At 53.4% G+C, this 16,115-nt stretch overlaps 6 protein-coding genes across 6 annotated transcripts; 3 read left to right on the top strand and 3 right to left on the bottom strand.

Moving 5' to 3' along the window:
* Positions 1 to 3,009: 3,009 nt before the first annotated feature.
* On the bottom strand, positions 3,010 to 4,577 carry J4E86_010915 (uncharacterized protein; the record flags this gene model as incomplete). Its single annotated transcript, XM_051451409.1, has 2 exons — positions 3,010 to 3,963; positions 4,011 to 4,577. The coding sequence occupies 2 exons, from the start codon at positions 4,575 to 4,577 to the stop codon at positions 3,010 to 3,012; spliced, it is 1,521 nt and encodes a 506-aa protein (XP_051297408.1).
* Positions 4,578 to 5,263: 686 nt separating this feature from the next.
* On the top strand, positions 5,264 to 8,245 carry J4E86_010914 (uncharacterized protein; the record flags this gene model as incomplete). The annotated part of the gene is made up of 1 exon (XM_051451408.1): positions 5,264 to 8,245. One exon carries the CDS (start codon positions 5,264 to 5,266, stop codon positions 8,243 to 8,245), a length of 2,982 nt encoding a protein of 993 aa, XP_051297407.1.
* A 444-nt stretch (positions 8,246 to 8,689) lies between these two features.
* J4E86_010913 (uncharacterized protein) lies at positions 8,690 to 9,955 on the top strand (the record flags this gene model as incomplete). The annotated part of the gene is made up of 1 exon (XM_051451407.1): positions 8,690 to 9,955. One exon carries the CDS (start codon positions 8,690 to 8,692, stop codon positions 9,953 to 9,955), a length of 1,266 nt encoding a protein of 421 aa, XP_051297406.1.
* Positions 9,956 to 10,257: 302 nt separating this feature from the next.
* On the bottom strand, positions 10,258 to 11,106 carry J4E86_010912 (uncharacterized protein; the record flags this gene model as incomplete). Its single annotated transcript, XM_051451406.1, is given in 2 exon segments — positions 10,258 to 10,727; positions 10,746 to 11,106. 2 exon segments carry the CDS (start codon positions 11,104 to 11,106, stop codon positions 10,258 to 10,260), a joined length of 831 nt encoding a protein of 276 aa, XP_051297405.1.
* A 427-nt stretch (positions 11,107 to 11,533) lies between these two features.
* J4E86_010911 (uncharacterized protein) lies at positions 11,534 to 12,070 on the bottom strand (the record flags this gene model as incomplete). Its single annotated transcript, XM_051451405.1, has 1 exon — positions 11,534 to 12,070. One exon carries the CDS (start codon positions 12,068 to 12,070, stop codon positions 11,534 to 11,536), a length of 537 nt encoding a protein of 178 aa, XP_051297404.1.
* An 859-nt stretch (positions 12,071 to 12,929) lies between these two features.
* J4E86_010910 (uncharacterized protein) lies at positions 12,930 to 14,223 on the top strand (the record flags this gene model as incomplete). Its single annotated transcript, XM_051451404.1, has 2 exons — positions 12,930 to 13,032; positions 13,097 to 14,223. 2 exons carry the CDS (start codon positions 12,930 to 12,932, stop codon positions 14,221 to 14,223), a joined length of 1,230 nt encoding a protein of 409 aa, XP_051297403.1.
* Positions 14,224 to 16,115: the final 1,892 nt, after the last annotated feature.

Raw genomic sequence — 16,115 nt, 5'->3', positions numbered from 1 at the left:
TAAAAACACGAGCGTCGTCTGAGGGGCACGCGTGACATTAGAAAATTTGCCTCGCTGCGACGCAAATGTGAAACAGAAAGACTCGCGGCCTCGTCGATTTTGCCGGATGCGAGTCTTTCGTTGCTGTAAGCGTCGTCCGAGAGCCTGATCACTTCCATCGTGGGCGCTTTCTACACAACCTACAAGAACATAAAGCATCGTTGTTTCTCTTGAACTAGGACGGCGTTTACCCTGCTACCTTGCGAACGATCTCTGAACGGAATTTTACACCTCCGGTTGCAGAAGCTTGCTTCCTATACCTCGAAGCCACCGTCCCGCGTCCTTGGTCATCCATTCAGACTTGACTTCAGCCATGGATTATCTCTGCCTTATCGATGCCCTGTGGTGGCTCATGCACCCCAACACTCTCTTTGGCCTGTTCAGTCTTCTGGCGACTACTGTCGGTCTCTACCTTGGCATCCAAAACACCCTACTCTTCGGCCTAGTCCTTGTTCTTGGCTACTTCTTCGGCCGTAATGGTGCATCGTTCAATTGTCCTCACTGGTACCTCCGTGGCGTGCCCATACCAGCGGATATGAAGCCCTCTGACCGTGAGGCTTGGATTACCAGGTTGCGCGGTGAGCTGGCAAGATTCGGTGTCATCTTTGTACGAGAGCGTAGCGAAGGGATGTCTGGTATGTCGGAAGTTGCTCGCGCAGCGTATATCGAAGAGTTGTTCGGACGACTGCATGACGCTGCGGATGCGATGACGGACGAGGAGAAGGGGACTTATGGAAAAAGGTTGGCAAGGCAGTTCATGTGGTTCCAAGAAGGTTCGGTAGGCTGGCTCGGCATGGGAGGCTCTTTGCCGCCGATGCCACTTGGAGTAGGAGAATATGGTAGCGGTTACGGTGGAAGACACGGTTTGACGTGGACAGGCAGAGACTGAGAGTGAGATTCGAGCAGTAGAAAGGTCAGCTGAAAAAACATCTTAGGCAGTTGTCAGTTTTTGACAGGCTCGATGGTGGCGCATGTATTCGGAAGTCGCGATGTTCGTATTGTAATACGATGAAGTTTGATTGGAGCGATAAGCCTCAGTTCAACTGACATTGTGCCTAGATATATCGGTCATTGGCGCGGTCTGCACCACAAGACGGCGTTGCAATTCGCGGGTGTAGCACCATCAAGGTCTCCCGCGGAGCTGTTGGTCCATACGTGCGGATCGCGATACCAACGGCGTCCGGGCGCGCCATCCCGGAAGACTGAAAAAGTTTATTTTCGTCGAATCCGTAATGTTCTCAAACCATTCATTGCGCAGCGAGCAAATCTGGATGCCGAGGGTCGCGGTGCCCCTATGAGGCAGGACTTACGCGGCGTAGAGGTTGCCGACCTGGATGAACGCGACACTCATCGAGAGTAGACAACCACCTCGCTCTCCTTTGCCACGTCAAACATGGAAGACTTCATAAGAACTTGAGTCATCGCTGATGGCGAACTCAAGCCAGCGATGTTGTCGATAGGAAGGGGCTGGTCGGAGAACGATTGATGGGCGTGGTAATAAGGTTGGTGAGGACAAACCTGGGGACCTCGAGAATCGCCGGAACACGTGATATCGAGGGGCAGCCCCTGCGCTATCCCCGAACCAGACAGCTTTAGCTTAGCGTCGAGCTCAGCTTAATTCAATTTTGCTCTCGACACACATCCCTCAAATCACGACCGAAGTACCCAATGATCGCATACGGAATCGCCTGTCAGAGTAAACATTCATACCGCCACCCCTCCTCCGTACGGCAGAAATAGCAGTCCGTTCGTGACGATATTCGCCACCACGGTGGCAGCGAACGACGCCACGATACAGACACGTGCGCCCAGGCTCGTCTCTATGATGACAGACATGGCGATAGATGCCGAGATTCCAGAGGCTTTACCGCTGATTGTGTTCATAGCCCATGAATTTACGTGGAAGCAGGAATGAGTCTTCGTCAACGATTGCGTTTCGCATATAACTTCTTTCGAGCAGTGTACACGACATTACCCGAGCAAAAACGAATTTGAACTGCATTTTTGCTACCTGCTATACTACGTACGAGTTTCAGTGGCTCCCTCTCTGCTCTTCATGTCCTTACTGCCTGAGTAAGTTCGCGCAACCGCCTACCATGCGCGCATCATGTTAACTTCTCTCTCGCACCTTGCCTTTTTTGTTGGAAGCTACGTTCACGCAATTTATGCCCTTTCAGTGTCGTCGGTCTCGTTGGGGCTGACGTTTGCATCAGTTGCGTTGATTGCATTGGCTTCGTCGGTTTTGTCGGGTTCGTCGGAATACTTCTCTGGTATCCAAAAAGGTCTGTACCGGGGATACCAATCATCCAGATCGAATGGAGCGCTTGGCTGAGACGGCGACGTGGTGCGGTCCGAGATTGGATCAGCCGAGCAGCATAACACGACCAGAACAATCACCACGATAACTGCGAGTTTGGCGTAGCGCGTTCGTAAGAGGGCCCGTAGGAATCCCCGAAGACGGCCAGATGACGTATACGCCCACCAACCTCCAGCTATAGCTACGGCCGAGCCTATGGCGGCCTTGGTCCCGACATGTTCAAGTACGGATGCCAACATGCTAGACAGATATTTGCTAAACCTATTGGCTGGCTTCTGTAATGGACGAGTTGTCATTTTCCAGGGGAATTGAAAGAAGTATCGGAAGTATGGCTTGAAGAATGCGACTTCCAGGCGATAAATATGGGGTCGTGAACAAAGAGAAGTTTGCTTGCGTTTACAATGCTTGCTCGGACACACAAGTGAACGTTTCGAGGACATCGAGAACAATCTCCATAGTACCGAAACAATGTCTCAGGGTTTTGGGGAGGAAAGATATCTTCGCATCTAGGTGCCACGACTTGGTATCGTGAGTACTCCAATACTGCCGATGGTCGTCTCGCCCCTCCGTCTTTTCGCTCCCTCGTAGACATATCCCTTATGTCCTTATACCATCACCCAGGAATTCTCTCCGCGCGCTCTGATCGCCGACCCTCAATCACATTGGCCATCATCGCTGCCGCTGTCACTGATGATGCTTGCACTTAGCTGCGCGGGGGCGTGTTCGACGAATGCAGGAAACTGCGAATCACCCACCCGCTTCGGGAAGTCGAGGAAGCTCCCAAAGATCTCCCAGAGGAGATCATGCATCAGCGCATCGGCACCTGACTGCTTCGCTAGTTCCGGTAATCCCAGTTTCCGCAGATGACGGAAGGCCACCTCGCTCGATTTGATACCATCGACTGCTTGCTCGCCACCCTTCGTCATCGTCTTGAGCTGCGTATGGTGTAATACCGATCCCAGATGCACAATGCTTCCAAGGCCAAGGTGCACACCGATGAACTCGTACTTTCTCCCATGATCTTGCCAGCCGCGTAACTTCTCTGCGAAAACATTCGGCGTCATACCACCGGGCACATAACCGCCACAATGTGAGAACAGGCGTCGCACCGCAGACGGACAGAACTTCCCCCTCACTTGGCCAGCGTTGCCCTTCGCTACCCAGTTGGCAGGATCCATTGTAGAGGCTATGTGGAAGAAGATGGCGTATACCACATATTGGACGCTGGTCAGCGCAGTAACACGCTCTGTAGCGAGCATATTGCCCACATGCGCGGCGTAGACGTCCATAAAGGTAGTACCTTTGTTTCGCTTACCCAGAGCGCCGGTGTCTCGCAGGACGCCTAGACCCATGTTCACGACAGTCACTTGCTCGGAGTCGAGTGCGATGTCTTCGCGCGTCAGCCTCGACCACCTTCTCCACCATTCAATTGACTTCTTGTCTCTCTTCTTCGAAGGTCGGGACGTAACGTCATCATTGCTGCCACGCTTTCGCTTTGGTCCTTGGTCGCACGATGGAAGCACAAATGGCATCAAGGCTGTCACGATCTGCACCGTGTGCGGGTCCCACTCGTCGTTCGAGTTGAGATGTTTAAGATTGAGTACGTCCTATGTGGATCAGCGGGTATCAATCACTGCAAGAGATGCGAACTTACATCCACAGCGAACATTTCGAAGAATTGTTCAACTCTGATTTTAACACCACTTGGGGTATTGTCGAGTAGAAATGACGTGGCGTGGTCGTCCACACCCGGGCTAACAGACGGCATTCTTCGGCAAATAGCCATGCTCAAGTCTTCGACCGTGGAGCTGAGATTTAGCTCCATGAGGTCATTCGGGTATACTTGTTGATCGATAGATAGCGTGTTTTGCACGTCGTCTCCTGATTGGCAATGTTCGAATGGTGGTATGATTGGGCCACCACAGCCGACTATGCTTGTATCCGCGTTCGTGGAGTATCCAGTTCTGTCAAGATCGGAAAGGAAGGACTGGTCGCCCGTGGACGATGATCCGCCAGAAGCTAGTTCCACTAGTTGCGAGAAGGTGTCCAGAACCCCATGTTCATTCATAAAGCTGTGAATTTCGGCCCTATCCTTTGGAGTGATGATGTCAAAGGGTGGACCCATAGTCGGGTCCGCTTCCAAGTTGTTCGAGGTATGCGGGTTGCAGCCTGTCGAATTCTTTCCCACTCCTTCCATTATTCCATGGGGGCATTCAGTCATCGTGGATGTCGTGTGTGTGTAGCCTATCGCAGTCGTGAAAAGCGCCGGATGATTGAGGCAGCAATACTATTCGCGGATTCAATGATTATGGAAGCAGAAAGAGGATGTTGAGATACGGTGGTGAAGGCTTCACAAAGATGGGCAACCCCGGATGCAAGAAGAGCTGGACGGGCTTTGGCGACGGAGGAAGGCACTCCATGGACGCAACTCCTGAAGAGCCATATCGTGGAACAGCTGGCGCAAGACATAAAGCCGATTTTGCTGCGGCCTGGAATCCGTGGAAACGCTTTTGTGGACGAGGTTTGTGATGGGGTGCGTGATCAAAGCTGGGACATGGTCTGCCGGACCGTCTTGCGAACCATGATCTTTGTCATACCGTCAACAGGAAGCGGATGATCAGGAAATTTGCGTCGCTGCGCAGCAAATCCGAGACATTGCGCATATATCGGCTGCGATGGATCTGTTCACGCAACGGAAGAAAGACGAGTCACGTGGCGATATGCGTGCATCTGTGAAGGTTGTGTGCTGTGGTGAGACAGAGCGCGCTTGGGCCTCGACTCATATCAGATACATTCGTTTCCTGCGAGGATGACGCGGGTTTGTACAGCCCTTTTCAAGTCCTACAAATCTTCTAGATGTACGCGCTTTGCGCATTCGCGTACAAGGTTCACTTCTCCTGACCAGCGATGGAGAGCACACGACAATTACGTCCTAAGGACTGCGTTATCCCATTCGGTCCCTACAAGAACCAAACGCTGGACCAGATCTATAAATCCGACTCAAACTACATTCGCCAGCTCATGAACACTGTGGACGATCTTCGACCGTGGCCCGAACTTCATCGGATTATATCAGGGATCAAAGTTCGGCAGCATGATAACGACAAAGAAAACACCAAGCGTCAATCACCCCAAACACGATCGGCTCTCGAAGACATTCATACCGTAGTGGCTGGATCATCATGTCTGCCCAAGAGTATACTTCGCCCCTCTGTTCGCACGCCAACATCATGTATTGCTACTGCTCCTGAGATCAACGCGCGGTCCAACGAAACAGTTCATCCGTACAAGATTGCTCAGCAAGAACAACGCCAATCGAGCTCTCGTATAACCCAAAGGCGGAACACACCCACACAAGCCAGCACTTCGAGATGTTCGATGACCAAGCCATCGTCCGCCACTGTCACTATCAACCCAGAGCGGGCCGGATCGAAATGCCCCGAATGTCCAGAAATGGTCAACCAAAAGGGTCCACATTCGTCGGTCACCGCATCTCTACCCGTTCCTGGTGCGTTTCCAACAATAGACGATGACTTACCGCATGGAAGAGACGCGCAAAAGAAGTCAATTCCGATCCAGGCGACGTCAGATCCTTCCCACGTTACGAAGCAGCCAAAATTCGCCCGTTCTTCGTCTACCTGGTCTTCCATGGAGGAGCGGGTCAGATCACCGAAAGGTAGCGCCAAGTCGACCGACCATCCGATTACCGAAGAACACTGCGATTCGATGCTGTCTAGGCTTTCACAGACATCCGATGCTGATCCTCCCATTGGAATTGACGACTACAATACTCGACGAACAAAGGCGCAGTCAGTCGACAGAGCTGACCCTATGCAATCATGCGACGTTAATGTTACTGGCCAACCCAGTCGGCAAGAAGCTGAAGATGTCAACGTTATCACCCGAGAGCCAACGGTATCACCTATAGGCCTGAGACGAGCAAGACATGACACTCAAGAGGTGGAACCGAGAAAGAAACGCCGGATGACCAGCTTGGAAGCTGTCGAAGACATTCACAGCCATGTTAGTAATTTGCAGATGCAGCTTCAGTCTACCGGTGGCTGGCTGTTCCAAAAGACAGACGACTCAGTCACGCGCGCTGCATCAAAATTGGAGACTAAAGTCGAAACGGCAACCACGGAGATCCATGGCCAGATACGCGACTTCCAATCCCAGATCAGCACGCAGGTCCGCGAGAGCTGTGCATGGTTACGTGATCAAGTTGTGCCAGCTAACCAGATCTTCACCAGTCTGCATGCACACATCTCGACCCAGTCCCAGAATCAATCAGACATACGCATGGCGCAGACCATAAAACTCAACACTTCCATCAAGGCGGCAAATGGCCATATCCAATCACGGTTACTAAAGAACCAAAAGCGTCAGAACGTTCAGTTCATGGATGTAAGATCTCGCCTAAAAGGACTACGGGGTGAGCTGCAAAGAGTCGAGGCAACCATTCAGCATCAAGGAAGCCAAATTCAAGCCGGCCTTTTGTCCAACTCATCCATGTTGGCACAAGAACTGAGGCTGGTTCAGAAAGGCCAGGAAACCTCGACACAACAACTACAAGACATCCACGACAGATCTCTGCCCACCGTATCTAGTCTAGGGGTCAATCCAAGTACCATAATGACCATGATACAGGGTATCTACGGCCAGCTAAACCCTGGCTCGGCTCTTGGAGATCCGCCGGCAGATGAACGCACCCTCTACCAGACCCTTAGCACGATCGAAAAGACAGTGGAGAGACTCGAAACTCATTGGATACCAACCTCGGAAGATGCCACTGAGCAAGCATCAGGACTGGCTCGAAGTGAGGTATCCGACAAGATCTTAACAATGGTGGAGCAGATTCACAGTCAGTTGGCCAGGGGCGACAGCCTTGTTGAGGAATCGAATGTTATGACTTTGGATGCGCCAAAAGATCAGCTTGCTCAGTCGACTGGTGCTCAGTCTCTCTCACCAGAAGTTGTCCGAATGATGGAACAACATCATATGGCTGTGCTCGAGCGGTTTGAGCTTCTCGGGCAGCAAGTAGCTTTCACCCGCCCCGAGTCTAGTCAGAGTGGCGCCGAAGAGATCGATTTCCTACTCGTCCAGATCGAAGATGCTCGTCGTGTTGAGAGCCAGATTGAACTTCACATCATCGGAGACCTAGAAGCCCAGCTAGCCCACGAACGGGCCGTCTACACGAAGTATCTGGTCAACGCAGCAGTCCAACGTGGTCGCAACAGGATCTCCTTAGTTGATGTAGCGCCAGAGGAGCATTTCTGTGAAGATGATGGCTCATGGCTTCGCCCGTGGGAAGCAATCTCCGGGGTAATGGCGGAAGCTGACGCTCTCTTTGCCGAATCTGATCGACGGCACCTGGCACATGAGCTTCACTGTGAAAGACGCCGCAATGCTTTGAGAGAAACGCGGTTGCAATTCATGCCCAAGCGGATCGATATAGCCATCGAGTGGGATCTTGAACTCGTCGAGTCGCAAGCCGAGTATATCCAGCTCCTCACAAATCATGCCCCTACTTGCCCTGCGGACAATACTTCACTCGCACTACCTATCGATGCGCTAGGGCATACCCTTCCATCTGCGCTTCGTACAAGCGCCCTTAGGCAAGATCTTCCTTCCGCACTAGACCTTGCTACTGATCTCTTCACGTTGCAAGCTCAGAACGCTGTGCGGACAGCAGCAGAGAAGGTTCACGAAGAAGACTCTGCACGTCTTTTCAAAGGTCTCGAGGGTATGCGGAAGTATCTATCCATGCTTCATGGGCGAAGTGATCTGGTATTGTTGAAGAGAGCGATAGAGAATTTGCAAGCGGGGAGGGAGTGGAACAGCGACAATTTGATGGGGGAGCTGAGCCTTGAGGGCACTCTTGACACGTGATAGATTGAGCGAGAGCTGTAGCAAGTCCTTATCATAGCTACGAGTAGTGTATAAAATGTCAAGTATTCTTTTCGCCGTACGACGGAACGCCATTCAGCCCCTACGAGTTCTTGACATCATGTGAGTAGCTCATGCATTGCGGGTAATGTTGGTAGACCTGGTACAAACTTCAGTGCATCATTGCCCCTCAATGCGTTCAGACCGAGATGCATGAGTGCGACCATGAAGCGAGACATATCCATGAGAAGTCGGTGTTGCACACAGTCCTGTCGTGCCTATCTCCTCGTGGTCCCTCCGTGCACACATCTGATGAGCAGCGTCGCAGGCATATGTTCGCATACTGTAATGCTTATCAAGTACTATATAAACAGGCCCGCTCCAGCCCACATAAATTTCGACGTCTCCTCATTGAACTGCAACGTTCACCTCCTCTGAGCGACCCTCATGGCTACTTACCATTGCCGTGGAACTTGCAAGAACGGAACACCATGCGGAAACCATGCGACACGGGTTGTTGGCATAGACGATACCGGCTTGTCAAAGGCGATGGACACTACCCCAAACCGTTGCGCAAAGCATGTCGACCAAAAGAACGACTACAAGACCCCGACCAGAAAGCCAACACCACCAAGTTCCAAGAAGCCCCTCGCAGCATCAAGCTTATCCAGCTTCATGCCGTCTTCTCCCGGCAATAAAAAGAAGACGACAACCGAGCAGAAACGCAAACCATCAACAAGTATCTCCATCATCAGCAACACCAGCAGCGACGATGAACTAGCCTTCGAAGCCGTCGATACGCCAAAGCCCAAGGGAATCATGAAGCGTTCTACGCCAAAGCCAGAGAAGGACACCGTCAAGCCCAACGAATCTGTCAGTACTAGACGCTTCGCCTCCAAGCGCCCCGTTGTACTTGATTCTGGAGATGAAGACGAGGTCACACCTCAGCCTCCATCGCGCAAACGAGTCCAGTTCCCAAGTCCGACCCCGTCCCGATATGGCACCGTCTCCGACCGACTCAAAGCTGTTGTTGATGACACTGCTAATGCCGCTAAACCAAACGCAATCCGAGACGCCCTTGCTACCACGCCTTCAAAGGTTGCGAAGCCCACCACCGTCGCATCTTCCTCGACCAAAGGCAAGAAGCCGACAAACCAAGCCATCAGCAACGCACTCCAGAAATCTTTCCCTCCGCCTTCCAACGACGGTAAGAAGGATATCCCAGTAGTTGCTTCATCCTCCCGACCTCCAACTCCGACGACGAGACCCGGCAAGCAGTCCGCCGCCAAGAAGCCAGCCACCAAGACTGTTAGTCGAGTACGGAGCCCGGAGATGGGAGAATCTTCGTCGCATCCGATCCCATCAATCGAAAGAGCCGGCACCTCGCCCCCAGCCCGTCCACTTCCCGCCGCTACCCCTACCCGCAAGTCCCCCCGTACGCGCTACATTCAGCCCGAACTCCGGGTCCTCGATGGAGCACCAGTTCCTCTTCTTCCCAACGACCCTACCCTCGGTGCGCAAATGGAAAGTGTGCGTCGATCGGGTCTTCAGAACGCTGAGGACATACGTAAGTTGCTGCTCCGGGTTGAGGTGTTGGAGAAGGCGCTAGAGATGGTGGCTGGGGCGGATAAACCGAAGCATCGGAAGCGTGAGCAGATACAGAAGGAGAAAGGTAAAGAGAAGAACATTGAGGATGAATTCATCTTCACTTGATGTCGCAATGGTGGTGGAAGAGACGGGAATGGGGAGGTTAGAGTGAGAAGATGCGGTCGCTGGTGTGAAGTGGAATTGAGCGTCTGTGATAGGGCGGGAAATGATGTATTGCTCGAAGGATGGAGGCGACCTTGGGTATATGTATTGGATAGCGCAGTAGATGGTATGAAAGATCGAAAACTGGACTTGATGTCAATCTTGTATGCAAACGTACGCCCGCGGAACATTAGCGATGGACCATGGTAGCATAGTTCTCATACATACCATTGTCCCAAGAGTATCCCTCCGTCTTCCGCCCAGCCTCATAGCTCATTGCCATTGCCAGCCCCTCCATCTCCTTCAACTTCCTCATCCTGGTGATTAGCCATGTCCTCGACCTCTCTACCCACCAGCCTTATTCTCGCATCCATCCCACGACCCCACCGCCCCACCCAGCGTCCAAAATCTTGAGCCACCTCACTAACAATCTGGCCTGGGGTCGGGTCCTTAGGTGCAGGGTTGCCTAGGCCAACGACATCGTTCATCCAGGCATTGAGGTTGGTGAGAGAGCGGTCAACAGGGCCCAAGGCACGTTCGGCGCGAGCGGTCCAGTTCTCTTGGTCTAGCGCGACGACGGCGTCTTGCTGCTGGCGAGACGGTGATGGTGGTGATGATTGTGGTGGAGACGGTGATGGCGGTGATGATGTTGGTGGAGACGGTGAGGCTGAATTGAGTAGTACATTTGCAGGCGGGTCGTTGTAGTGCTGACGTTTGGTGGTGCGGTCTTCCAATCCTGTCTGTGGTTGCTTACGCTTTTCGCCATAACTTGGCTGCGGGGATGACGTTGAAGCAGCGTCTTGCTCTATGTCGTCATTGCTTACTTCTCCGCCTTCAGCTGGGTGTGTTGCAGCATCCACTTCATCCTCGCTTTGAGGATCCGTTTCAGCATCTTCATTTGCATCGACAAATTCATCGTCATCTTCGTCCGCATCATCTTCCTTCTCTTCCGCTCCAACCAACCCACTCGCCCCCATCTGGGCTTTTCGCTCATCGTGGGCGGCCAAAAGAATCGCTCGATCGACCTTCTTGGAGGGCATTGGTGTAGGCTTCAGCTTGCGCCTGTTGATTTCTCGTCGTAAGTTGTCGGACGTCCATGCCATGTACGCTTCCATTTTCGGGTACGTGGCGATTGTTCAATATCAGGAAACGCCGAAGTGTAATGGGGAAGGCATCGAGCTTGGTTATATGTCGAGCTTGGTTATATGTCGAGCTTGCGCTTGCTCAAGCGGGTTTGCTGTCCTTTGTTTACGTCACATCGAAGGGCCTGTCACATGCTGGAAACAGGATCGTGCCGAAGACCGTGGTGCTGGACGACTGCGACATGTGTTCGGCAACGATGAGATATATCGGACATCAATTTCCATTGTGGGTCAACATTGAGATGCGTACAGTAATGCTCGACGACATGAAAAAGACCTTGCCTATGGCAAGTGACATGTCGCGATGCACCCATCCCTCGACAAGCAAGAACCGAGAACACACTAGACCCGGAAACTTGAAAGGGTCTCAAGTCGGTCGGATGGGCACGTGTATCAGGCCTCATGGCAGAACGTCGTTGCCAGTATCGATATGGGGCTTCATGTCGGCAGACCCAATGCTGACGCCTTGACGAACCTGCTTGCCGACCTTCCATATCCATTGCTTCTTGTCCTCTGCATCCATATCTTTGGTGTGCGCCGGAAGTGTGTTGGTCCATGCCTGGGGGTTGACCGCTGCCAAGTAATGATCTAGATCGTGCTTCGACATGCTCAGTACGTCTTGCTCTCCCTTCAGAGCTACAAATAACTGATTCATCCAAGTTATCTGAGGTTTCTTCTTGTAGTAGTCGGTAGCATCACAGGATGCTGCAAAGATCTCGTGGCACACTTCCGACGGCAGTGGTTTTGTCCAAGCCTCGTACGCGTCGAATATTGCGTTGCCGAGTGAATCGTTGAGAGGGCGAATACCGGAAGCGAGACTAGAGGCGACATTATCGTGATAGATCCGTGCAGCGTCGCGGACGGTGTTGTGGAGATGATCCAACACGGCCTGGTCTTGGTGGGCGTTATGCATGTCAGGTGATAGGAATGTGGACATGTTGTGGTTCTTCCAGATCTTCCATGAGCGGTATGGGCGGCAAATCCTGGAGCAAGTATCAGACATAGCAGCAGCGGTTGTAGTCTGGAGGCGATGAAACTGTGCGGTGTGGTGGAGAGTCAGGTCGTGTAGTGACAAAGCGCGGGAGTTGATAAGCCCAAGACGCCTGTCGATAGCTTTGGCACCAAAGGCTGGACCATCTGAGCGCAGCTCAATGGACAGTCGGACTGTCAGAGGCGGGATGTGGCTGCTCCGTATATTGAGCATTGTGAAACTCGCAGGATCGGTGCATTCATCGCTAGGGAGAGATACGTCGGGGCATGCGATGAGAGGGCAAGTACAAGACGGCTTGCCTATTGACCAGATGGGCTGTGCAAGGACCGCAAGGACCACGCCCAAGAGGCAGATGAGCAAGACGAGGACCCTGCTGCACCATCCGGTCGAGCGACGTCGCGAAAAGTTTGGCGTCTTGCCCCTCGCCCTGTGTATCTATTAGCCCCCATTCCCGAGTCGTAGTCGTCTCTATTTACGTGTGACTCTCGCGTGGGCGTAGACCTGTGTCCATGATCGATGTTTCGTGCGACGCGTTGGCTGTACTTGATTGGCGCGGCTGCACTTGTTCGGGCAGTCGAGATCGAGGAAGGTCGAAACGTGATGGAACAAAGGGAAGGAGGAAGATTAAAGAGCTTTGAGTTTTGGGGTGTCGGCATACAGTTTTTCTTTGTGTAACGTTCCGAGGTTTGTTTGCTCTCTCAACCCCACGCGAACTTTGGCAACCATCGACCGTTGTTACATTGGCGTGAGGAGCGAGCTTCTGAACTTGTCGAGTCGGAAGACATCTATCGAGCAATCTTTTGAAATGGCGCATCAAACGTCGAGTAGAGCCTGGGTGACAGTCGTCACGCGAGATGAGGCTGGCAAGGTGATGAGCGAAACGCGACGATTCATGAGGCTCAGCAATGGTGCGTCTGGCTCCATACCCCCGTCTAATCTCGGATCAAACGAGTACTGACTTCTCCATTCCAGTGGAGCGCTTCTGCTTGGACAGCATCGTACACCGCGCAAATGCTCCAGCTGCTCGGCCATCCTCCAAATACCGCCGCCGCACGAGAAGCGAGCCAAGCTTACCCTCTCGAGATATTCACGAAGCCACACGCAGTGTATCGGGCGCGAGGCCTTCGGAGGAGCGGCGCAGACATAAGCTGGGAAGGCGGATAAGAAATGTGGTCAAACGCCACGGGCGGAAGGTGGCAGCAGCAGCAGCTGTGGTCGGCGTCGTCGGCTGCATCGGCTGCATCGGCTGGGGTCTTTACTCTTGCTTGACTGCTGCACAGCCCGCGATAGCACCCATCGCAAAGAACGCCTACACTCTGCTGAGCATGCCGGAGCCTCTTGACGACCGATGGGTTCCTCCGCTGGTGCAGGTACGCAAGTACTGGCGAGAAGCGAACCGATCGTGGAACGAGCGGATGTGGCAGGCACGCGGACTGCCAGACGCAGAGACAGGTCAGCGGGTATGGGAGCTCATGCGAGAGGCTTTCGAGCGCTTCGAGTCGTATTGGGAGGACCCCAAATCAAGAAGGGAAAAATATGGGCAGGCAGGCGGTACGCTGCACTCTGTCCTTGCGCGAGACCCGACATATAAAAAAGCAAGAGCGCTGTTGGCGGATACCTGTGTCGGAAAGAGGACTCTGCTGCAGGCGTTGACCAACGACGCCTCCAGAGCCTGGAGCGCTGCCTTGGGAAAGACAGCGGGGTCACAAGACACTACTCTTGCGGCACTGCAGGAGGCATGCCCCTGGACCTTGCGAATGTACCTGCAGCCGTATGCTCCGTCGCGCATCCCGCCTGCCTGCGTAGACCGATACTATCCCGAGACTCCAAGCATCAAAGCGATGAAGAAGACTACACCAGGTGTTCCGTTACAATTTCTGCACGCGCTGGGCCGGCAATGTGACTACCCCTGGTGGATATTGCCTGATTATTACTGGCTGATCAAATTGTGGGGGAGAATGTTCCCAGAACCGAGATGGTGGGCAGACGAGAAGGTCGAAGCCTTGGGCAAGTTTGGCAAGGGCTGGGTTGTGCATAGCGACATTCGGTATGTCATCGGCCGAGAAGAGAACCTGGGTCAAACTAGAATGCGATTGTAGAGGGTGGCTGAGGTCGCGGCTGGTGCGTACAGACTGACGAGATCGAGTCCGTGTGCTAGTCCGCATGGAGACTGGATCGGGTATCGGCTCACCGAAGCTCCGACGCTGCCGCCGCAAGGTAGCCGCGCGCCATCATGTAAAATACGGTAATACCTCAGATAAGCCTTTTGCATTCGCAATGTCGTCGCATCTGAAGCATGCTGCTCTTTGTCGTGCAACCATTCTTGATGCCAAATCTGATGATATCGTTTCTTGCCCGCACGTCTCCGAAGAGGCCCATCGACCCGCTGATACGTGACAACAACTAACGTGCGAACTCACCCACCATCTGCTAACGATCAAAGCTTCAATCAATCCCCGAGCAACGCCGACATATACAAGCCTTCGAGCGGGCTTGCGACCCGGCCACCGACTCAGACGCCATAATGACACTACCCATGCACCCGACAGTCACCCCACGCCGAACGACGTCGTATCGCGAATACGACATCGGCCACGAGCTGCCTCGGCAAGCAGGACTCTGACGCAGTCTGAAGGAGCCCTCCAAAAGCAACTGCAGACGTTCAACGCGCCCAATGACGGCATCGCGTATCATGAGACTTACAATGCAAGTCGGCGCGTCTCACCACGCGGCCTGATCATGTTCAGGGTCAGAGGCATACACACATTTTGTCACTGCGCTGAACAGGCTGAGCTTGACGACCCCGGTTGATAGTTGGAGAGCGATCAGACTGTGTCTTCTGCATGCCGTGGAAAGCGTTCTGGATCAGATGGCTTGCCCAGACAACACTCGAGCGCTGCATGCCGCTGTGTCGGTTTCATGGCATGGTATGTCGTCTCGTTCTCTCTAGGCACATTCTTCATTAACATCGTCTCAGCATCCACTCCATTCTCACTTGCTCGTACCGCCTCCGAGGTCGTGCATCGTCCCCCGTGAACACGCTCATCGATAGCTACCCTTCGAACGATCCATCATCCGCATGACCCCGCCCGCAGGCGACGTCGAAGAGCCCCGCGCTACACAGTCAACCGTGAAGGCCACGGAGAATACAAGCTGCATATGGGTGGAGGTGGGGTATGAACAGGGAAGCTCGGTGGGCACTGGATTGCCTTGTGCCGCAGAAACTCTCCCGCCACACCAAAATGGGGTTGCTTTGTTTGGGCTCTCGGGCGAAACTCAATTTCTTATAGGACAACGCCTGAATCGGCTGGCGGGCGTGCGTCGTCACCACCTGCGCATCCTCACCCAGGCAGGATTTGTAGTCCGCGCGCAAGCGAGCTGCAGAACAGCGGCGCTTGACCAACAAGCCTAGTTACTCGCACTTTTGGGGAGGGTGCCAGTGCTACCGCGACAGAGCCTGCCGCGTGACTGTGCCCTGGCGTGCCGTGCCGTGCCGGCGTCTGCGGAAGGCGCCACGCTGGACGATCCCCGCTTGGTTGGCGGCCCACGCCCCAGCCTCATTGTGCAAGAAACCTTAATTCCACAACCCCTGCAACAAAATCGTCGCTCCTACAGCTACCCCACTAATTATTGTCGATTTAGAGGCTGCGCACTGCCACACGAAGAGGGGACATTCTAGCTTGAGCTAGCTTCGGCGCCATTCCGGCTCCAACTCGCGACTTCCAAGGTCACATTGGGTAGCTCACTCCACGAACCCTGCGCGTCTACAACTGTGCCGTAGCCTTACCTTCATGAGAGGGTTCACAAATGACTCTTGCGACTTAACACGTCAGCACTACTAAGTAGACATTCGTGCTAGCTGTTCTACCTGTGCTCAATGCAGGCCGCTGGCTACCAGATGCCCACGTACTCTGCATACTTTCCTCACATCTACTTGATGTTCATTGTTCTGGTATAGCCTACCAAGAGCATGGAAACGACCCACTAACAC

The sequence above is a fragment of the Alternaria arbusti genome (assembly GCF_024043155.1).
Source record: "Alternaria arbusti strain BMP 1465 chromosome Unknown scaffold_27, whole genome shotgun sequence".
NCBI classification, from domain to species: domain Eukaryota; kingdom Fungi; phylum Ascomycota; class Dothideomycetes; order Pleosporales; family Pleosporaceae; genus Alternaria; species Alternaria arbusti.
Note: the sequence above shows the minus strand (reverse complement) of the source record. Positions and strands in the feature narration are given on the sequence as shown.